General features: G+C 37.2%; 1 protein-coding gene across 9 annotated transcripts in view; it reads right to left on the bottom strand.

The window, feature by feature from the left end:
* Positions 1-1,765: 1,765 nt before the first annotated feature.
* Positions 1,766-24,363, bottom strand: part of LOC105481744 (TBC1 domain family member 4) — a 207,971-nt gene continuing 185,373 nt past the window's right edge. For 5 of the 9 annotated variants that reach the window (XM_071081212.1, XM_071081213.1, XM_071081214.1 and 2 more), the window contains 7 exons: positions 23,715-23,873; positions 19,644-19,802; positions 16,723-16,967; positions 11,960-12,119; positions 9,214-9,383; positions 6,065-6,241; positions 2,622-4,119 (listed from right to left, as the gene is read on the bottom strand). In XM_071081212.1, coding sequence (XP_070937313.1) covers positions 3,886-4,119; positions 6,065-6,241; positions 9,214-9,383; positions 11,960-12,119; positions 16,723-16,967; positions 19,644-19,802; positions 23,715-23,873 — 1,304 coding nt within the window. In that variant the 3' untranslated portion in view covers positions 2,622-3,885. Of the gene's footprint in view, positions 4,120-6,064; positions 6,242-9,213; positions 9,384-11,959; positions 12,120-16,722; positions 16,968-19,643; positions 19,803-23,714; positions 23,874-24,363 lie in introns of those variants that run through there. The other 4 variants (XM_011741474.3, XM_011741475.3, XM_011741477.2 and 1 more) reach the window with 2 other exon arrangements.

Raw genomic sequence — 24,363 nt, 5'->3', positions numbered from 1 at the left:
TGTTCCACTGTCTATGTGCCTATCTTTATACCAGTGCCATGCTTTTTTTGGTAACTATAGCCTTGTATTATGTTTGAAGTCAGGTAATGGGATGCCTCCAGATTTGTTATTTTTCTTAGTCTTGTTTGGCTATGCAAATTCTTTGAGGACAAGGAGTATGTCTTCTCCACCCCTGAATTTCAGGCAGCTAGCCTGGAATAGGCTCACAAAAACTATTTGTTGAATGAGTAAATAAAAGTGGTAGATCTTAAATAAATAAATAAAAGTAAATAAAAGTACATAGATCTAAAACTTCTCACTCTAAATCCAGTGCTTTTATTTTAAGTAAATAAAAGTACATAGATCTAAAACTTCTCACTCTAAATCCAGTGCTTTTCTCATTATATCACAGCTAATGAGTGATATAATGAGAGTGTCACATTGTGGTAGAAGGACTAAATACTTCATGCCATCAGATGATAGATTTCTTATTCCTAATCTGGTACTGTGAAAAAAGAATTGGTGACATAGTAACAAAAGTCAACATGGATATTAAGAGACTGTAATATTAAGACTACAGTGCCTCATTCTCAAAATGCTTGACTACTACATTAGGTGAAAAATAGTTAAAAGTGTTAGTCCTAAAGTTAGCAAGAAGATATAGTATATTTTTATTGGATTACAAATATATATGAGAATACTCCAAGAGATATATATTTTATGTAAAAACATTCATATCACATCCATCACTAAGTGTCCTTAATTCTTAATTATCTGCATCCAATTGAAAAATTTTGTATTTTCTTGTGGCTCTTTCTCTCCCTTGCTATCTATGAGGGGGCCTGGAAAATAAAAGCATAGAATGCAAATCTGTCAATGTGGTTGCTTATAATTTTCTTTCAAAAGTCTCCATTGAGAAAGTAAGTTGAAAACTGGTAACAATGTACTTACATAAATGTCTCTTGAATTATCTTTGTTGTCTCAGATTCTATTACGAAGAATTATTTGTGTAGCAATTTTAAGTAGGTACAACCCAAACCATGCAGATTTTTTTTTTTTTTTTTTAAGGTAGAGTCTCATTCTGTGGCCCAGGTTAGAGTGCAGTGGCGCAATGGCTCACAGCAAGCTCCGCCTCTCAGGTTCAGACGATTCTTTGGCCTCCTATAAGTAACAACACATGCCTCTCCTACTCTTCTGAGTAGCTGAAATTACAGATGCGCACCACCATGACTGGCTAATTTTTGTATTTTTACTAGAGATGGGGTTTTACCATGCAGATCTTATAAAGCAGCGGTCCTCAACCTTTTTGACACCAGGGACTGGTTTCATAGAAGAAAATTTTTCCACAGACTGGTGGCAGGGGATGGTTTCAGGATGACTAAATGATTCAAGCACATTTATTGTGCACTTTATTTCTATTATTATTATTATATACTCACCATAACGTAGAATTAGTGGGAACCCTGAGCTTATTTTCCTGAAACTAGACGATCCCATCTGGGGATGATGGGAGACAGTGACAGATCATTAGACATTTGATTCTCTTGAGGAACACACAATGTAGATCTCCTGCATGCACAGGTTCACAATAGGGTTTGCGCTCCTATGAGAATCTAATGTCATGGCTGATCTGACAGGAGTCGGAGCTCAGGCAGTCATGCTTTCTCACATGCCCACCACTGCTGTGTGGCCTCGTTCATAACAGGCCATGGACAGGTACCCAGGGACCCCTGTAGTAAAAGACTCTAACCAAGAGCTTCTTCTCTCCCGAAAAGAAAGAGTATATGTCAAGAAAGCTGCAGTAATATATTTATTGCAAAGGAACTAGACATTACATTAACCTGATGAAGATGTAACAATGCATGAAGCATAACTGGTGCAACATTTTTAAAAAATCACAAATGAAAAAGAAAATTCATTTTCAAAAGAAAATATTGAATCCAAGTCAGCTTAATCTCTGAACGCTGTAATATAACTCTTAATATTGATTATAAACATCCAGGATAAAGTTTACTTTAAACTGAATAACAGAAAGAAAAGGTTTCTTTCCAAACTTTCCCAACAGATTCCTTGGCTACCATCTGTGCATCACACCCATAAAGTAATTTTCCATCAACAGAGAGTAAAAAGAAAAAACCCCTCCTACAAATAGAGAAATTCTCAGGAAAACCAAGCAACAAATCAATTAGTAGCCCCCAATTGAATGGGGTAGACAGAATCAGCATTTTCTAGAACTTAGAAGTTACATTAACTTTACTAATAAGATTTTATTGTCTTTTAAGAAACTGTCTGGATTCAAGGGCACACTGAGCTATAACAAGTTATTATATTCACACTGGGTAACAGTGTACAGGGGGTTTCGGATGTTTGTCATCTGTTCATCAAAGCTTTCTGAAACCTCTAGAGCTTTACTATTCTACTCTATAATAAATTTTCACTGTGTATAACAAACTCCCTTTGAAGAAAATTACCCCAGATAATCCATCTGTGAAAATACAAGTACTGCAAAAAGCAGTGACGATAAATACTTTTTGGAAAGGCAAAAATGCTGCATCAACTTTCAGAGGCACTATCCTAGAATCATCTCTGAAAAAGAGAATTGCAAATGTACTTTGAAAATTACTTTCCTTGCCTATACCCAGCATGCGTGAATGTCCTCTAATAAGCTATTTGTAGACTGAGGAAGTGAAGAGTTGAAATGCAGAACTGCAGGTTTTAGTTGAGCTGGTGCCACTGGTACCACTTTTCCCTTCCAATGGATTTTAACAGTTTGTTCCTAAATATTTCATAGTTCTCAAAACTTTTCACATAAAAGGGGAAAATTATTAAAGCTTATTAGAGTCTGTCAATTGGTCAAAAGAAAAAATGTATTTCAACACAGCTTGTCATCTTTGGAAAAAAACCAATCATAATTACATTTCTTTATACTGAATTTAAGGTAGAGAGACCTAAATTATGAGCACTCACAATTTGGTGGGAAAATGGCAAATCCTTGTCATTTGGTGACTGTGGCACCAAATAAAGAGGAATTCATTCACAACTGAATGAGTTATTTAAATTAAAAAGGCAGAAAGTTAATCTAGACATTTTAGGTCCTAAATTAAATTTTTCAGGTGTGATATTTTTAGTTTGAGTAATAATGCTGATCTAGTTCGCTAAAAAATTAGCAATATTCTCCTTTACCTTGAGCTAGGTACACTCAGCCACAATGTCCTACTTTCTCTTTATGTATGTTTATAGTAATTCTTAACCAGACTCACAATGCATGTAGATGCAACACGCTAGTTGGCACAAAGCAGGCAGGGAGAAATGCCCCTACCTTCCCAAAAAACTCATAGGAGCATGACTAGTATTCAGTCACTTTCCTCATATAGACAATGTCAGTAGATATTAAGACAGATACACATAAAGTCACATAAATGTTTCCACCTTTTCACCATTGAGTGAAACATGCTGTTCTTTGGAGAAAAAAATACATTCATTTTTTTCAAGTATATTGCAATATACAAAGATGCTCTGGCTTTGTTTCACTATAAAGACAAAAAGATTTCACATATGTCCAAGGGAAATTTCAGTTTACCTTTCCTTTGGTGTGGATTTCATGAAGTTCTGACTAAAAAAATTAAATATACATCTACTCATTTTATCTGAAAGCATGAACTATGTTCATTTTATATATATATTTATATGTATATAGCAACAACAAAAACCAATCTACATATGTCCAATGGCTTAGGATTGGCACGCTCTGATGAGCACGAGGTCCACCTGCTGTGACTAGGGGCTCAGCACCAGTATTAGGTGGTTCCATCAGCTTCAGGGTCCAGCCTTGGGCCAGCGGCATGCAGGCTCTTCCTCTCTGTAGTATTCTAAGGAGCACTTCCTGCTGAGGCCACGCCTCTTCAATTATGGCTTACTTCCTATCTTGGCTTTGTTGTTAGGGTTGCAGCTTAGGTCTCTCAGCAACAGTTCACAATTGGCTAGAGCATCCGCGGGCAGCAGCTTCCGGATTTGCTCCACTGTCTTTTGATAAGCCATTTTTTCTTGTTCCAGGGTCCGGATTAAAGACTTCATTTTGGTCTCTCTTGTCAAAATATTTTCTAGGTTTGATTCCAAGGCCTGGATTTTAGCATGAGCTACCTGTTTTGGGGGGAAAAAAAATCCTCCAAATCAAAAATTTGATTTGCAATCAAATGTCTTGCTAAAGTCATGATTCATTATAGCAGGAGCCAGTCCTTACCCATATTAACCAATTACTTCGAATTACTTAATAAAATATTATGTGAAACAAATACTCTGAAAACCTACATGAAACGATGATTTATTAGGTTTCACAAAGATGTAACTATGGAACTATCATGAGTCATCTCCTCTCACTGAATACACTAATAATTCAATACTAAATCACCCCCTCAACAACAGTAGCAGAACTTATTCTGCACCCACTGGTGTTCCCCTGAGTGAGCGGGAGGGATCTGGCCTGGCTGAAGGAGAAACAGGAGATTCCTGACACTATCTTGCATTGCTAAAAGAGATTTTCCTTCCCTGACTGAAATACGGAGTTCTCTAAACATACACTTGGACTTTCATCAGTTTTTACAGATGTGAGGGGTGGTCGAGTAACTGATGATGACTACACTGAACTGTCAGTGAAAAAGTCTGTAAGTTCAGAAGAATCATTATAAAACAGGTACAAACCCACCTTCCCTAATAAGGGCAAATACTCAATTAATCGCCATTGAAATATCCAACTAAAAATGGACAGTATACCAACCATTTATTTTTCTTTATGAAAATAGACTATGTTGCCCTCTTTTGAATAGGAAAAAGATTTAAATTTTCTATGAGCCAGAGCCAATGTAAGACAAAGTGAAGGAAGTTTAGTGTCCCCATTCTTGGGGAGCAACCACTTTAGAGACCCGTCATTTCTAACCTGTCTCTCCTGACTGGTCTTGACAGGGGACTCACCATATAGAAGCAGAGTTTTAGTGTTTTCCAGTCTGTAGCCAGGTGCAGTGTTGAGGAAATGGAGAGGAGGAGTAAGTGGAGACCAAGCAGCCATTAGGCACTGAAACTCCCCTGAAGTCATCTCCCCTGAAGACTTCAGGAGGGTCACCTGCTAGCCTCCCTCCCATGATCATTCTCAAGCCCCTCCCCTCGGGGCATGACTACACAGCACACATATACAAGTTGCAAATACAGAATTATAATAAATTGCTTATTGCATGTATAAGTATGTGCTTAGATACAGATACATAGTGTTTTATATTCTCAAATAATAATTGTGAACTCCCTGATGGCAGGAATGATATATTAATATTACATGTAATATTTACATGTAATTCAATTTATCTAGACATGTCTCCCTCTTTTTCAATTTCCATTTTAGTCTAGACAACTCTCATCATCCACAATAGATTTTCACAAGTGACTGCTAGCAGGCCTCCTTACCTTCTCTCCCATCTCAATCTGTCCTCATCAAGGTTCCCAGATTGATCTTTCTACAGCATGGCCCCAAAACTTTGAGAGATTTCCCTCTCGACAGGATTACAGTCAGGTTCTTTGGCTTGACACTGAAAGTCACTTACAATTCCGCCTCTATCATATTTACCCTAACTCTCCCCAACATCTATCTGAAATTGACATCAGCCTAACTCTGCTGCTCTGCCATGTCCTCCTTATTGATGCCACCCTCCTACCCAGCCTGACTTAAAGACCTTCCTCACTCATTTCTTCCACCAACCCTCCAGATTCCATCTCAAGCCCAGGTGCTTCACAACTTCATCAATTTCCTACATTCAATTCTTCCTTCCTTGAACTTAACCAAATATCTGTAACATGCAACAGGTATTTAAGCAGATTCCACTTTGAACTGCCATTTAGCTATTTTGTGAGGGTGCATTTTTTCCAAGTAATGTTAAATTTAACATGTCATTTGTAGCCCCAGAGCATTTGGACAGTCTGATACATGGGCTCTTGCTTAGCAATGGTTCATTCCACACACATATCCCTTCCATTCCTGAGGTAGTTCTGTGCGTGCAGGAGGCATTAAAGTACTTCTTTGCTCAAATCTTTATTTCTTTACCTGTAATTTTTCTAGGAGGTCCATGTTTTGTCTTTTCAGTTGGCTATTGGCCCTCTCCAGCTTCTCCAAAGGTTCACTATCCTCACAGGCATATGAAGATTCCTGAAGCTCATCCTGTAGCACATGATATTCCACCTCATAGGCATGCAACTGCTTAGAAATATCCATCTCAAAAACCTGCCATGAAAGTATCATGGGTTAGGCTAGCCTTTGGTATGTATAACAAGATACAGCTTGTGTATCTTGGTATGTTTCATGTATATTTCCAAATACTTATTAATGAAGAACATTAAAGCATAAAAAAGGGAAAAAAGTGTAACTGTCAATACAAGAATAAATTAGATATAGCTTACACTGTCAGCATAAAAACAGACAGCTCTTTCTGTGAAAGAAGAAATTTTTTCTTTAAAAATAGAACAGATTATTTCTATGCAATTGAAACATTCTCGGGAAGCCAAGTCACTAGAATAAATTAATGTCCAAGTGTATTTTGCAGCCAAGATATTCATAATGTAGTATACTATATAAACAACATTAGTTATTGAGTAATTATTATGTTAGAGATAATCTCTGCTGATTAGTAAGCAAAATTGCATAGGGTATTACTGTAATAAAGCAACCAAAAGCATTTCTAATTTATTTGCCAATGGAGCAGAAGGATCTTAAAAAAATTTTTCATCCATTTGCTATTCCCTGTAAGCCTCTTAAAGAGTCATTTACATATTGTACCACACAGAGAATCCTCAAAATTGCACACTGTGACCACTGTCCAGGGCTGTAAGGTTTAATTAGGGCTGCTACTGCTCTCCCATATCAACACTAAATAGGAAGGTCGTTTGCTTTGAAGCTAGAGGACAGTTACTCCAAACTTCCTAGGGGGAAGGAGAGACTACAGCTGCTATTCAAGCAATGGTCTCTATACTAACATTGAGAAGAGAAAAGAAACCACAAAAAATCTGACTTACTCTACTACTTACTACTAGAGAGACTCAAACATTCAAATTTTAATAAGAGAACTTCTAGACTAACTGGTTATCCTCAAATAACCATCATCTTTTCCTTACTTAGTGGGTATGGATACAATAGATTATTACACAACTATTAAAATGATAATATGGATTTGTAGTTACTGGAAAAAATCTAATACTCTATATATTTTTAATTATAAATCAGGTTCCACAATAGTATATATAGTATGATTTCATTTATGTATAACTTTATACATTCTTATATGTATATATAAGCAAAGAAACATGTAATAGAAAGTTTCAAAGGTTATCTCTAGATGTTGAGATTTATAGTTACTTTTGTTTCCTTCTTTGTGATTTTCTGCATTATTTGCATTTTTTTCCAGTGTCCATAAATAAAGTTCATCAAAGTCTCCTTTAATATTAGCATTTCATTCCACAGTAATCAAACTCTAATTGTTAGGAAATTCTCCCAATATCAAGTTCAAATTTACCTGCCTATAAATTCTACCCATTAATCCTAATAGTAATCTGTAAAGCCAGGCAATTTCCTCATCAATTTTAGAAGGGAGGTGATATCTGATTTCAAATCTCTAAAAGCATAATATCTGATTCCAGTCAAGAAAGATATTTCTGAAAAATTAATAAACCAGTAACTATACAAATAAAAGCTATACTTTTCAGCTTACAGAGCATTTTAACAAATACAAACTGTTTATAGATATTTGTGATTTAGATTCCATGTAATGGAAATAAAATTTTATATGTATTAATATAATAAGAGTTCATATTACAGTAGGAATTACAGGGTACAAAATACTTTCACATATTGGTTATATTTGCTCCTAAAATAATACAAAACTATAATAGAATCTACTTTTGTTATTCCTATTTTGTAGAGGAAGAGGTTGAGACTCAGAGAGGTTGTAACTTGCCCATAGGCACACAGCTAGTAAATGGCTGGGCACCAGAACAAGGTTCCAAACTCCCTTTCTCTAAACCCTATCGTCTTTCTGCCATCAAAAGTGCCTTCGGGAAAGTGGTAAACTTTATCAATGCTCATAAAGCTTAACTGTCAAATCTATCAATCTGCTCTTAAGCTTGTCCACTGCATCTGAACAGCAGCAATATATAGCTACCACTCACCTGGTTCCTATGAAGAGTCAAGGACTACACATACGGTGTGCAGATTACTCTCAATTTGCTTCTCTGATCCATTCTCTGCCCTCATCCATTCTATTGTACCCTGGCAGGCAGACAATTCCCCACACTTACTTTCTGGCTGGCTTCTGGTTCAGTTTGGCAAACAGAAGATGCCAGCACAAGATGAAGAGGGGCAGGAGAAAAGGGTTGGGTATTTCTTCCCTGATCCGTCTCTGCCTAGTTCAACAAGACCACAACAACCAGCACAGAACCCTCCTCCACAGTTCCAGCTCTCCCTGGACCTAGTAACACTATTACATCCTCCACTTAGCCCCTCTGCAGCAGAGGTTTGAACAGTTTCCCTGTTACTAGTTCCTGGGCACCTGGACATCTGTGTTGGATTCCCTTAGGCCTACCCACACCTTTATAGACAGTTCCTTCATTTGAATCATTGGAGGGAGAATGTTTCCTGGAAGGACAAAGACTGATACACCAAGTCTCCTCATGTAAGCTTCATAAAACCTCTCAGATCAGTATTATCCCATTCTAGAACTTGTCCAGTACTGTACCATTCTGGACAACTAGAGTTTGGACGATTAGGCTGATGTGTGCAAGCCAAACAACCAATTAAAGAGCTAGAAGTAGATGCAAACCCAATACCTTCTAATTCCAAAGCCTGTACTCTTGCCACATGTCCTCTTCATGTATTTTACAAAATAATTAACAAGATAACAAAGGCAAGACGATCTGATTTTACTCTCAGGCCTTCCTGACTCTGTCAGTTCTATCTTCAGTTTTAGCATTGGTTTAAATTGAAAGGATTCCTGAAAAACTCATTACGTAGCACTAAACCACATTTTCTGTGCATAGCCAGATAGACAATGTCACAATGTAGAAATTTCACAACAGTCCCCTTTCTAAATAAAATGTATCTGATGAAAATACCTGTCAAGCAAAGCTACATTTGTATGCTAAACCATTTAATATATATTCAGTAGAGAAAACTACTCTATAATACTATTAGCATTTAAATCATACCTGGGTAATAATTTTTTCCATTTCAGAGGTATTCATATCAGGTAGCGTGCTTTTAAGAAACTCAACAATATTTTCAAAGCTCTCACATTCCATTATAAGTGTCTCTTGGCTGCTCAGTAGGCTGAGTGCAACCTTAAATATAACTTCAGTTCCCTGAAGAAAAATAATATCTAAAAGAAGAGATACAATTTTCATGATCAAAATTATGCATCCACTCTTGTAAAAAGCATGCTATTTCTGCTAAAGGTTTTTATTTACTTGTTTTATATGTTTTGCAAAAGAAAACTGGTCAAAAGCATCCAGCTTTTTTTAAAAAGTAATATAACTAAACAAATAAGCAGATGTTTTAATATTCCTCTTAAGAATCTCAGATAAAGCCAGGGTAAAAAAGGACAAAGTGTATATCTCTGTCCATGAACTATTTTTAATTTTTAATGCCAAATTTAATGGAGACTAGGTAAACCTCAAGGACAGTTATTCAACTGATAGATTTTTCTTCACAACAGGAATACAAAAACAAATTAACATAACCAATGAGTACTATTCAAACTCTCATTACCATAATAAAAAGTAAATGAACCAGCTATGTAATTAAATCTATGCCACACCAGGAAAAAAAAAAAAAAAAAAAAAAAAAAAACCTTAAAAGAAAAATTAAAACAAATGGCAAACATACAACCTCAATCCGGAGAGAAATATAAGAGCTACCCTAACTCTAAGCCCTGCTTCCCTACAAATACAAACAGGCAATAATTTTGAAAAGTATCGAGTACTAGGCCAGGCGTGTTGGCTCACATCTGTAATCCCAACACTTTGGAAGGCTGAGGCGGGTGGATGGCTTGAGGCTAGCAGTTCGAGACCTGCCTGGACAACACGGTGAAATCCTGTCTCTATGAAAAATACAACAATTAGCTGAGTGTGGTGGCACATGCCTGTAGTCTTAGCTACTTGGGAGGCTGAGGCAGGAGAATCGCTTGGACCCAGGAGGCAGAGGTTGCAGTGAACTGATATTGTGCCCTGTACTCCAGCCTGGGCAATAGAGCAAGACTCAGTCTCAGAAAAATAAAAAAAGAAAGAAAGAAATCAAGTACTTAGTACTTTTGTATGAAAGTTTCTCTCAATCTATGTCATTCTTTAATGAATAATATACAACAGAGAGTCTTTAATGAAGATGGAACCATAGAATCATTATTTCAAACATAGTTCTTCTTGCTCATGCATCTATTTCCTGCCAGCTCTATTCTTTTATAAATTCAAAGAAGAGAGTTGAACAGCTGTTGTATAGCCAACAGCATCATTTGTATTCTCATAACGAAAAACTGATACTGATGACATTTGTTTCTTGAACTCTTGACATCAAGCTTCCAAGGGTAAGTCAAAGAGAGGTGCCCTGAAACATCATTTTGATATGATAGATTATTCTCTGGGAAGAAAAACATATATAAACAAAAGGATTTACCGAAGACCCATTAATAGGAACCCAAGCTCCAGAGAAAATGTCACTGTAGAAAAGCAATAGTGTATATTCAATAAACAAGAGAAATCTGATGAACATTTGATTCAGCGCATTTTAACTTTACTCTTTTGTTGCATTTTATAAATTGTAGTAACACTAATGCAGTGTTTAACTTTTAAACCACCACAGTCTTCAATAAGAAATATATCATATGTTGTAATCTGGTACATATACATATTACACATATATCCTCAAAACAAATTTCTCCAAACAACATATTTCCTTACTATTTGTAATATTCCCTAATATCTTCACTGCATGCTCTTTCATTTTCTCAAACACTGACAATGACCTACAACTGCGCCAGTACAATTTGACAAACAGCTCCAATTTAACAGAAGTGCAGCTGTGAGTGAATACTGACTGCTTTGCCCATGTCTGCTAAATAGATGATCAGAACATAAAAATTAAGGGAGTCCTTTTTAAGGTAACTGAGGTCCTACACATCATTAGAACAAACCTCTGATGAAGAGTTGGTGGTGGTGGTTGTTTTAATTTTTGCTTTTCAAATAACAGACTTAGACAAGTATAAAGACTTGTGAATAGATATAAGGGCCTCCAAAGGGGACATAAACCATATTATACTCTCTTTTTACTCCCAGTGGCAAACACTGTGATTAGAGCAAGGCAGTTACTCAGTAACTTGCCCTGGGCTCTACTGACTGTACTTAGTGTTTTCCCTGAGCCATTAGTCTTACAGACTGTCCCACCATAACTGCATTGGCGTGAAAGAAGAGTCACATGAGCAATGAAACAGGAAGTAAAGTTATTCTGTTAACAACAAAAAGTCAGATTAAGAAATGCCATTAGAAACAACATTGATACAAGTTAAGAACATGTTTCTCTGTGTTCTGAATGCAAGATGAAGAAGACAATGGGGGGTAGAAAGATGTATATAAAAATCTGGAAAATTATACAGAGTCTGTCCCTAGTCCAGATTTTAGGAGTATACGCTCTGATTTTTAGGTACAAATGAAAATAAGAGCTCCATTACAGCTTACTCAAATACAGAAGCCCAGTTCCTCTTTCCCTTTTAATTTCAATTTTATATAAGACAAATATGGTTTTACGTTACTGTCAGAATAGAGCCAGGCACATTTATTAAATTCCATTAGCAATTTGCTATTCTGTGTAACACGTGATAAAACAATAGGGGTATTATATGGCTAGAAGTAGAAGTATAGTCCTTGGAATAAATAATACTGTTTCATTTAATTACAGGCATCTTACCAAAAACTCTGGCTACAAATCCTAATGAAAATTGAGAGGCAAACAATGTGAGGAACCAGGGGGCAGCATAAAGACTGGGGCTGATTTCATTTTCTTCAAGGTGATTGTAGAGATCTCTGTGATAGTCATGAAGGAGCCTGGACAGCTGGTACATTTGAATCTAAAGTTAATTTGGAGAAGAAAAAATAAAATATTATGCATGTATCTGCATGTGCATCAAATACACTGATTTTAATTTTATTCTAATATTTAACAACAAATTCACATATATAAGTATAAGCAGTATTACTTCATTTTTGTGATTTTAAAGTTGATACTAAAATCCAAGTTCACTTAACTGAAGCCATAAAGCAAGTTACTGAAAGTCTATCTAAGAAGACTGAGCAAGTTTCTCTATCACGTGTGTTTGAGTACCACACATATATATAGAAATGGAATTTTTTCTTCCATAGGGAGGCATTGCTTTTGGAATTTAATGAGAACTGTCCTGGCTCACGAACCTCATAGAAGATCCCTCCTAATTTCGGACTAATTCCAGAAAAGTCTCCATTCTAAAGAATCTACCATGTTCAGTGCAGAAGCTTACTTCTATTTACTGTGACCAGCATGTGATTTATGAGAGAGTTCTGGCTCTCCAGACAATCTGCACTGCTAGGATAGAATTAAAGCTTAGAATGTTACAGGGCCAGAAGCTTGAGATTTATTTCTAATATTCAAGTCATTCCAGCAGCATATTTTTCATGACAAAAGGGATTAAGGCAAAAAGTGCAGTTGTTTCTGAATGTTTCTAGAACTAAAAGAAAAAATTATTTCATTTGGCTACTGACTTGGTTACTGGTATTTCAGAAAACATCATAAAAACAGCACACAGATCCGGGCGCGGTGGCTCAAGCCTGTAATCCCAGCACTTTGGGAGGCCGAGACGGGCGGATCACGAGGTCAGGAGATCGAGACCATCCAGGCTAACACAGTGAAACCCCGTCTCTACTAAAAAATACAAAAAACTAGCCGGGCGAGGTGGTGGGCGCCTGTAGTCCCAGCTACTCGGGAGGCTGAGGCAGGAGAATGGCGTAAACCCGGGAGGCGCAGCTTGCAGTGAGCTGAGATCCGGCCACTGCACTCCAGTCTGGGTGACAGAGTAAGACTCTGTCTCAAAAAAAAAAAAAAAAAAAAAAAGCAGCACACAGAAACTTTTAAACTCATATCTGTGATACTACAGATAAAAGCAGGAGTAAGTAACAAAGAAATTCGGGAATTGTGTTTTAATTTAAACTTTTATCCACACAGTGAACAGATAAGTGGTGGTTCCCTGATCAGTTATATTGGCTTGATATTTTGGGGTAAAAATGTATAAAATGTTTTATTAAATCTAGTAGAACTTCTTTCACTAAAAGAAATTATTAAAACATCACTCTTAAGACAATGCATAAAAATAACCAATTATGTTGTGAATTCAACAATTATTTCTAGAGTACAGAACTAAAAATCAACGGACTCCTTTGGAAAAAAAATCAAAAACTATGCATAAATACAAAAAATTGTTCCATCCTTCTCTACAACAAATATCTTTGGAAATTCAGTTTCCACACAAACTGTAAATAAAAGGGAATTAAAGAGCCAGAGGCAGTCATAGCTATAAAATAAGAAGCTTAGCTGGAGTCAAACAGAAAGTCTTTTTCTAAATGAGATTATCTCAAAAAGTCATGTTGAAAAAAAAAAACACATACATTTCCTTTAGACCATTTGCATCATAGAAACCAGAAATTTTGAGCACCTATCAACAAAAGAATTAGTATTTTGGTAAGCACAAAAATCAAAAAAGTCTAATTAGCAGCATAAAAAGAAAGCACATCATCAAAAGCTCACTGTTCTCATTCACTTGTGATTATAAAAAGAAGCAATACTTCAACATTTAATTTTTTTAAGAGAATCTTATTTCCCACCTACCCCATCGTACATTCTCAACTGGGGGTCAAGAGAGTTTCTTCCATCAAGGGATATGTGGGCAAATAAGAACACGATTCAGGCTTCCTTTAAAGAAAGCTTTAATGACAAAATTCTATTTGCTAAGAACAAATAATTCTTCAGTTCCACCTTACAGATACCAAGGCAAACCTTCAGATTAAAGAGGTGAACTGGAGAAGGAAAGATGCAGAGAGAGAGATAAGGCTAGGAGAGAGAGGATGAAAAAAAGTGGAGACCAAAAACTTCAGAGGAAAAGATATGATGCCTTTATGCTTAACACAGAAAGCAGCAGAAACTAACGTGATGAGATACAGGTATTTAAAGTTGAAAAAGACCTCAACCCCCACATTTTACAGATAAGGTAACTGAAGCCTGGAGCACCCAAGTCACCAAGAGAGAAGCAAGAAATCAGAAATCCTGTGGAGTGAGTTCAAACCCACTGCAAGAGGTATTCAAGCACACTTCTAAACGTCCTATTGGCTAGACCCAAACAGTACCTCCTGCTCTAGAAAGTGAGAAAGTGTGATATTCCACTTTCAAATGCAAAAGGATCTATTATCCCAGAATAAGGTCCCCAATACTGTGACCTACAGCAATGCTGTCACCAAAGATTTTTAAATGTCTGCATTTTCAAAATTATAGACATAAAATATTTCTTGGTACTTATAGGGCATATTAAATGAATGTATAAATCCAATTTACATGAATTTTTGTAAAGTGAAATTGATGAAGAATTTGTAAATTGAAATATCATTGTATTTTTAAACTGATAGCTATATCTTTTTATCTGTGGATCCAGATCAAACACTACTCACAGGTACTTCCCTGTATCTTTGAAATTCTAATAATAGCTTCCCAAGCTGTTGTTTCTGAAAATCAGAATTATTGAATTCCTTACAAGAGCATCTGATTCCTATCTGATATTAAGATACAGGTGGTCAGGCACGGTGGCTCACACCTGTAATCCCAGCACTTTGGGAAGCCAAGGCGGGTGGATCACTTGAGGTCCAGAAATGTGAGACCAGCCTGCCTAACACGGTGAAACTCCATCTCTACTAAAAATACCAAAAAGTTAGCAGGGTGTGGTGGCACATGCCTGTAATCCCAGCTACTCGGGAGGCTGAGGCAGGAGAATCGCTTGAACCCGGGAGGCGGAGATTGCAGTGAGCCGAGATCGCGCCACTGCACTCTAGCCTGGGTGACAGAGTAAGAGTTCATCTCAAAAAAAAAAAAAAGATAAAAAGATACAGGTAAACTGTTTAGGAATAAAAAATAAAACTTTCCACAGTTGTCATTTGATTTGTTAAACCTATGAATAGTCATCAGTGAGGAATCAAATCATAGGAACTCACACCAGAAAACCTAATGGTTTTCTGGCAAAAAATGGCAAAGCCCTATATCCGCAGCCAAAATTTTACCTTGGGAAAGGAAGAAAAATGGAATACTTCATCTCCATTCACTCTCAAAAAATATCATTTACTATAATGCTCAGAGTAAAAACACAATTCTTTTGTCATAGATTGGCAACTGAGCTATTAAAGGCAAAATCTCATCTCCGGGAACCAGGAAAAATAGTATATTTTAAAAGCATCTTTAAAGTACTACTTCTTATCTAAAGCATAGTATTACGATGAACTGGGAGTCATGTATACCTCATTTCAAGGGAGGAAAAACCTGAGAATCCTCTTTAAAGTCTTCTTTTATATTTTTAACCACTGAAAGCTTTAAATTGCCAGGCAGTGCTTGTTTGAGATAAGTATCTATAGACAAAATTTAAACTGCTTATTAGCAACCAATCCACTTAGAGAAGTGATAAACTAGGAAAGAAATGTGTAAACAAGGAGTCTGAGGTAGGCTAAAGACAGCAGTGGCAGTTAATACCCCACTCAAAATACTTGAAAAATCGTAATGGTGATTCTTCAGAGCCTGCTAAGAAAAGCAGACTCAGTGGCTCACACCTGTAATCCCAGCATTCTGGGAGGCTGAGGTGGGCGGATCACCTGAGGTCAGGAGTTCAAGACCAGCCTGGCCAACACAGTGAAACTCCATCTCTACTAGAAATACAAAAAAGTTAGCCATGCATGGTGGCACCTGCCTGTAATCCCAGCTACTGGGGAGGCTGAGGCAGGAGAATTGCTTGAACCTGGGAGGCGGAGATTGCAGTGAGCTGAGATCGTGCCACTGCACTCCAGCCTGGGTGACAAAGCAAGACACCATCACACACACACACACACACACACACACACATACACACACAGGCAGACTGAAAAGGCACCACTGGCTTTCACACTTTTTCCTCTGTAAAGGCTTATCTTACATGAAGATAAAGGAGGGGAGATATGATAAGTTCAAAGAGAACCATAACATGGTATCTGCTATTTGTGCACTCAAAAGTAAAGCGATAAAGACACTTTCAGATTGTAAACAAAAGATCTGTGAGCCTTTTTAATTGAGAAGTTGAGGAGAAGTGAATAAAGATGACTTGATACCTTCTCCATGTAACTCATAGACTTAGGGCATAAAGGATTGGGTCCTCATCACCTACCTTTCTTAAATTACTTATTTACTCACTTTAGGAATTTTATGGAAAAGGTATCCTGCCTATGGGTCTCATACACTTAGAAGTTTACCTAAATAGCAAATCCCACACTAAGTGAACTAAAACATGCCCCAGTGTTCATCCAAGTTCTAAGACAATGGCTCTCCATTTCTTTAAATCTGAACTGTAGTAATTGAGGAGAGGGCCAGGATTTCTGGTAATAGTCTAATACCTTCCTTGGGAAGCACAAGTGCCTCACCTGCAGCGACATCATGTCAGGTCTGTACTGCTTGCGGAAGCCAAGGTCATACATGAGGAATTTCAGCATTTCAAAGGCTTGCTCTTCACTCATGTGCAGAAGCAGGACTCCAGCCACAAAGCTGATTCCCTGACAGTATCCCACTTCTTTGTCCAGCAAAGAATAGGCTTTCAGGAGGTTAAACAGTGACAGTTGCCCTGGCCCAAGCTGTACTGAAAAGTAAGGGTGAGTAGGAAACGTCCTTCCTGCAGACGAAAAGAAGAAAAATATTTTTTGAAATGTCCTCATGCCTTGGAGACCACAGTGAAATTGCAATTCAGTGACCTCCAAGAATAAATAAACACTCTTTCCCAAACCAGTGAGAGTTGCTTGGAGTCACCATGTAACTAAGAGTCTCTCTCTCTTTCATCCCAAGTCCTGCGAGGCTACCATACCATCTTCACATGTATGATATGGGAGCAAACATTTTATGCTAACCAGTACTTCTTTCTAGCAAAAAAAAAAAAAAAAATACAATAAAATAAAAATCCACAAACTGATGACATACCCAGGAGAGATACCAGGAAAACGGAATATAAAATTTATTCTGACTATATAAAGCAAGGCAAATTCTAATTCATATAATGATTACCTTCTAAATGAAACCAGAAGTCTATAAGAGATACTATATTATTTAAAAGAAAATCTTCAGTCTATAAACAGATTTATTTCTGCTTTTCTTATAATATGACACTGGAGGGACTTTTTGGGTTTGTCTGGCTTTACATTCAGACTATCATTCAGAAGAAAACTTCTTTTTCAACTACATTTTGCTCTTTGCTCTTAAAATACCTCCATGAGCCATGCAAACCACTTTCCTTTTTCAATATCTAAAAATATCAAGGAAAATAAAGGGTCAAGTCAAGTCAATTTCAAATAAATACCCCTCTAAAATTTACCTCTAGGTATAAAATTACCACAGAGACACTTGAGCTGGCAATGTGAGTCCTGCATCACTAAAAGGAGAGTTCTATACCCAGAAACAAACCCATCTTCACATCACAGCTGTGTATACTGGTATGGGACTTTCCTAGTGCCACAAAAATGAAGGGAGATGTTAGTGTCCCTGTGAAATGATTACTCCTGTCAGTTAGAACTTCCAAGAGGGCCAGGTTTTAAAATATTTTCTCCCACAAATGCTTAAAAGTGATTTTTTTTTCCCAGGAACCAATAAGATTAATTCTGCAGAGCCAGTAAGAGGAAGATATGAGAAAATAACAATTGCATGCTGAAGAAACACAGATGGCTACAAGTAGAGCCAAATAAGCAATTTTTTAAATTATGGTTTTATTTTCTCCCTTAAATTTTTTGCTAAGGGAAACTATAAATGCACTTTCTATCCATTAACTTGATTCTAGCTCCATTTTTGTCTGACTGTAAGATGATCTCATTCTCTCTCCTTAATAGGACATCATGACTACCCCTGATCGTATCACCAATTTGTGGTCAGAGAACCACAGATTTGCTTGGGAACACAAGGACCGCCTTGTTCAATGCCCCCACTTAGTAGAGAGGATTGACACTCAGAAGCAAGGTAATATGTCTAAGACCACAATTAGTGGCACAATCAGCACAAAAACTCATTTTCAGTTTCTCTGTAAAATCCCTTTTTTAACTCTGCTGGGCTCAAAAAAATAATTAACAGAGCTGAGTCCTTTCCCAACAAGAGCCATTTGTCATCCAAAAGGAACAGAGGTTAAAAACTAGGGTTTGGTTAGGGTTTCATATGCCCTAATATAAGATGACACCAAACATAAGGTAATCTTGTATTTTCCCAAATGGGCCCAAATAACATATCTGGCCACCTGACATATATCAACTTTTAGGAGTACAAAAAAAGTGGTCAAATGCCAATGTATAATATTTAATCTAATAATGTAGATATTTTTAAATAATAAAGTATATTAGAGAAAAATTAGACACAATATAATTTTTAAAAATCAAAGCATTTTTATTTCCACAAGTTATTTGAAAATCAGCATTTAACGAGACTACTGGCCGGGCGCGGTGGCTCACGCCTGTAATCCCAGCACTTTGGGAGGCAGAGGCGGGCGGATCACGAAGTCAGGAGATCGAGACCATCCTGGCTAACACGGTGAAACCCCGTCTCTACTAAAAATACAAAAATTAGCCAGGTGTGGTTGCAGACACCTGTAGCCCCAACTACTCAGGAGGCTGAGGTAAGAGAATGGCATGAACCTGGGAGGCGGAGCTTGCAGTGAGCAGAGATAGAGCCACAGCACTCCAGCCTGGTCGACAGAGGGAGACTCCATTTCAAAATAAATAAATAAATAAAAAAGACTGCCTTATGATTTTGTCACTGGAAATTCTCCCCCAGGCCATGAGTACCTACTCCTACCCTATTAGCGCAACTAATGTTTCACTCACCCTATAGGTGTATAGTCATCATTTCCACCAACATAACCATTTATCATGTTGCTTTTAAAAGTGATATATAAAGGATGGTTTTCAGCAATGTGTCCAGGAATACCTAGTACACCTTTGTTAAATGTTTAACCTATTCTAAGCCGTTTCAAAACCAGCACTGATTAAAATACAACTATCTGCCCTAAAAAGTCAGTTGTTCAAAATGCAGTAACTGAGAGCACCCCATAATATGACCTTTATAATAATTTAAATATAAGATGGCTCCCTTTGCAGAGGCAAGTTTTCGGGTAAAAACTTCATTTAATACGCAGGCGTTTATTGGATCATCAATCAGGAATATGGCCAACTTGCCCTCAGAAAAGGACAAAGTCAATGGCTCTGCATATGCCAACAGGTGCTCTTTATCAGCCCCAAGAACAAACAAAAACCAAAACAACTCAACAGAAGGATCAGCTATTTACTTTTGCAAATTATAATCCGCATGCCAAACATACCTAAATCCACGAGAATCGCATGCTGCTGAGCAGTGAGCTGCTTCAAAAGTTCCTTATAGGATACGTCAGGAGGCTGTTGTTTATTAGGCAATCTGTGTCTGAGGCGGTACTGTAAAGCCAGGAACTGCCAAATTTCTCCTCGTCGACTTTTGGGAACTCCTACAATCAAGGAGATAAATAACCAAGGCCTTGAGCTCCGGAATGAAGTTGTAGATCCCAGTTGTCCCAGTTGCTTCACTATGTAATTCTGGTAAACAGGCAGCTGTGTGTACTGCACGCCACCCTAAGACCACGCAATATGATTGACAGGAGCATATTTTGACAAGCTTAATCCTATAGCTCCTGATGTCTTGCAAAAGAAAACCCTCACACAACACTTACAATAATGACATTAACAACAACATCACCCATCGCTGACTGGGCATTAATCAAACATTTATTGAGGGTGCCTAGCTACAGAGCACTCAGAAAACAACTCAACTGTAAGGTAGGCAATTACTATTAGGCCCACTTTATAGACAGAAAGCTGAGGCAGAGATGAAGTAATTGCCCCAACTTCACATGGCTAGGAAGTGGCAGTTTAGAATTAGAACTCCAAAAGCCTGGTTTCAGAGGCATGTATTCCCAAAAGTATCCTAAAGTGTATCCCAAAGTGTATTGCTGCCTATTTTCACTCTTTATTTGGCATGAGGATAGCAACAAATGCTAATCCTAATTTACAACTCTAAATATTTGTCATCAACAAGTAACTTTATAATAGAGAATCAAATAGTATTCTTATATGGGCATTAAAAATGAAAGAATAGGCCAGGCATGGTGGCTCGCACCTGTAATCCCAATACTTTGGGAGGCCCAGGCAGGCGGGTCACTTGAGGTAAGGAGTTCGTTACTGGCCTGGCCAACATAGTGAAACCCTGCCTCTACTAAAAATACAAAAATTAGCGAGTGTGGTGGCGTGCACCTGTAATCCCAGCTACTCGCGAGGCTGAGGTAGGAGAATGGCTTGAACCTGGGGGACGGAGGTTGCAGTGAGCTGAGATCGCACCACTGCACTCCAGCCTGGGAGACAGAGTGAGACTCTGTCTAAAAAAAAAAGGAATAATAAAAGTAGTACACAATAAGAAGGTGTAACTGACATGCTCCAGAACAACATTCGGGCTTTGAGAAGAAAATGCTTAGCACATATAATAAAACATTAACTCTATTATGCTTCAACACCAAAATGTATCCCAAGCAGTTCGAGGACACTATGACTATGTTTTTTATGCCAAGGGAAATGAAATAAGCACTGGGAGGGACAGAATTCAACTCCGCACAGTGCAGGCAACTTTATTTCACTCACTAGGAGTTTTCAGTTTGGACAGATTGAATCTGCAATGGGTTCCTTTGCTCCAGCTGGTTAAGGAAAGGCTTAATGGCAGTAATCTCTTCTGAATGAATGCCAGAGTTTGTACAAGCTGAAAGTATTATTGTCCGATAGGTGAAACCGAGGCTCGTTGGCATGATTTATGAGGCCTCTACAATATAGCTCCAAACTACCTTTCTAAGCACCATTACTTCCCAGTCCCTGATGTATGCTAGACGCTTGTGGTCATTTTCGCTTCTCCAGTTTTTAGCACCTACTGTTGCCTTTAGGGAATCCCAAGCTCCCTCACTTGATTACCCATTGTACGTCTATTCATCTTTCATGAATGAGCTTGAGTGCCACCTTTTCTGTTGAAGCTCTCCCTAACATCTCCAGATGTAATCAGTCCCTTTTCACATACTATTTGACTCATACTGTAACATTACCTTATTAGATTGCAGTTAGCTCTACATTGAAGTTTTATCTCTTTTCCCTACTTAAATGGTCCTTGAGAATAGCAAGCATATTTTCATCTCTGTATGATAAAATCCAAGAATATCCCTTGCTGCTTATGCATTTGTTGAAGGAATGAATGACAGCATAGAAAATGTCATTTTTAGAAGGTAACTATCAGCCCACTAAATGAATCACTGATAACATGAGTGGGCAGTTTTATTATCCATCCAATAATAAATGTACAAAAAGCGACATCATTCCAGTCAAACATACATTTATTGAGCATCCAGTATGCAGCAGAGAATAAAGCAAGGCAGTCAGGACGCCTCATCATTGAGTGATGAATAAATCCATTCTCAGGAAAACCATCTCATTCATTCATTCATTCATTCATCCATTCATTCATTCAGTGACAAGGGCAATATACTCTCTTAGGTGCTAGGTGTGCAGTGGTGGGGTAAGAAAAACATTAAACAAATACATACATAATTATTAAACTATAAATTATGATTAAGTATAATTAATCATGAAAAATAATGATAAAGTACAATGAATTGATTTTTTGGGGGGTCAGGGGTGGTGCTCTGAGGAAATGATATTTGAGGGACCTGAGGGATAATAGGATGCTCTGGGCTTAAAGTGCAGGCAGCAGGCACTCCGGGAGAGGACCAGAGGAAAGGGCGGAGGAAAGAGGAGTGAGAAGAGGATGGGGTGGAAAGAAAAGGAGATGGGAAATGAGAATGTAGAGAAGTAAGGAAGAAGCAGAGTAGGGAGGACTCGAACATTCCATGCAAGAAATAGCAAAAGACATATCAGTGCTCAAAGTATAACAGTTCAGTGTCTCCAGAGCATACAATACAAGGTAAGGAGAGATAAAAAATTAGATCAGAAAGGAGGAAGGAGAGCTTATAGAATAACGATATGGTCTGGCTGTGTCCCCACCCAAATCTCATCTTGAATTGTAGCTCCCATAATTCCCACGTGTAGTGAGAAGGACCTGGTGGGACATAATTGAATCATGGGGGCAGTTTCCCCCATACTGTTTTTGTGGTAGTGAGTAAGTCTCATGAAATTTGATGGTTCGTTAAGGAGAAACCCCTTTCACTAGGTTCTCATTTTCTCTCTTGTCTGCCTCCACGAAAGACGTGCCTTTCACCTTCCACCATGATTGTGAGGCCTCCCCAGCCATGTGGAACTGTGAGTCCATTAAACCTCTTTTTCTTTAGAAATTACTCAGTATCGGGTATGTCTTTATCAGCAGAGTAAAAATGGACTAATACAAAGGCCTTGGGCACAGGGCCAAGAAGTTTAAACTGTATCCAATAAGAAATGGGAAGATAAGCACTCCTAAAATATCTTTGAAAATCATTTCAAAAAATCCACATCTCACAGACATTCTGTTAACCATTATTGTGTCTCCCAAATAAAGCATTCAATAAAAATCTTTAGGATTTCCATATCTTTAAGGATAAAGAACACTATATTAAGTTTGTCAACGGAGCAGCTTTCAAAATAACTCTTATCTTAATTTGAACTTAACTGCGGTTCAACAGTCTCACACATTGGCATAGGCTTTTAAAATAACATTCATTATAGAATTTCTTTGGGTATTTTGGAATTTTTATTTTACATCCACAGTTTATGTAGGCTATGGAGATTCTAATTTTAACATATTTAATGTGAGTCACAGAAACTGCAACTAAAAGTTGACTTATTCATTTTATTTTTAAATTTAGAATTCTTAAATATCAGGCATCTTATCTGGCATAGCAGCAATAAAAGAATAAATGCAATATAATGGCTAAATAAAAGCGACTTCTCCAAAATTAGTGAAGAAATGAATGGATGAAAGAAAAGTGGTTGATTACTTAGCCAGAATATAAGTCTCTCTCTATATAAATACATACAGGTATATATACATATTCATGTAAATATACACATATATGTAAATAAATACTTCTGACCAAATGATGAAAATGAGCCAAGTTTGAAAGACTGAATTATTAATAATTTTATGGCAGTGATCAAAGATTTGTATCAATGCATGCCCTTCTTTCTTGGTAAACAACACCACCAAGCTGAAAATAGGTTTGTGCTACCTCCTCACAGACAGTCACTAAACTACAAGAAGAAACAAATTACTTCTTTTTTTTTACTAAGCAAAACACAAGGACAAAATTACATCTGAGCTCCACAAATCAAACAAACAAAAAAAAATCCCGCAGGTTTTTCTTTAAAAAAACAAAAAGTATTGAGATTATCCCAAATACCTTCTTTAAGAAGAGTATGAATATCTTCCATATCACATCTGATTTTAGCTCTGCAGTTTAACAACTTCTTATCCCAAATTATTAAGACCTCTTTCTGACATGCACCAACTTCTTCATAGTCTAATTTAACTTTTCTGGACTGGAGTTCATCTCTGCTTGCTAAGGAAAAAAGAATTTACATAAGACCAATGTGTTTTTAAAATGTAAAATTTTAAACATTTGATTGTATTTGTAAAACCATACCAAATGACTTTCAGGAATTAACTGGGAGTATATCTTAAAAAGAAAATTTAAAACAAATTGAGGATACATGAAAGACTCTCAAGCTTTGAATCATTTCATGTGAGAAAAAAATGAGGAATAACTTCCCAAGGAGGTTTTACTCTGTATCTTACATATGGTAACTCTGCTAAGCATAAAAAGTAAACCATGTTGATCATTCTATAATTTTCCATTTTGTTGACAAATGTGATGGATAGCCTAAGAAATGATAGCTCACATCATCTTAAACACCACTGAAGTGTTAATATTTTATATGTGCCATACATGAGCAAAGACTCATGTAATCTTGATTTGAAAAATATATCACCATGATAACATGATACATTTTTATAACTGTTTCCAGAGTTATCCACACTGCCCTTAATAA

Source organism: Macaca nemestrina, chromosome 16 (assembly GCF_043159975.1).
Source record: "Macaca nemestrina isolate mMacNem1 chromosome 16, mMacNem.hap1, whole genome shotgun sequence".
Taxonomy (NCBI): domain Eukaryota; kingdom Metazoa; phylum Chordata; class Mammalia; order Primates; family Cercopithecidae; genus Macaca; species Macaca nemestrina.
Note: the sequence above shows the minus strand (reverse complement) of the source record. Positions and strands in the feature narration are given on the sequence as shown.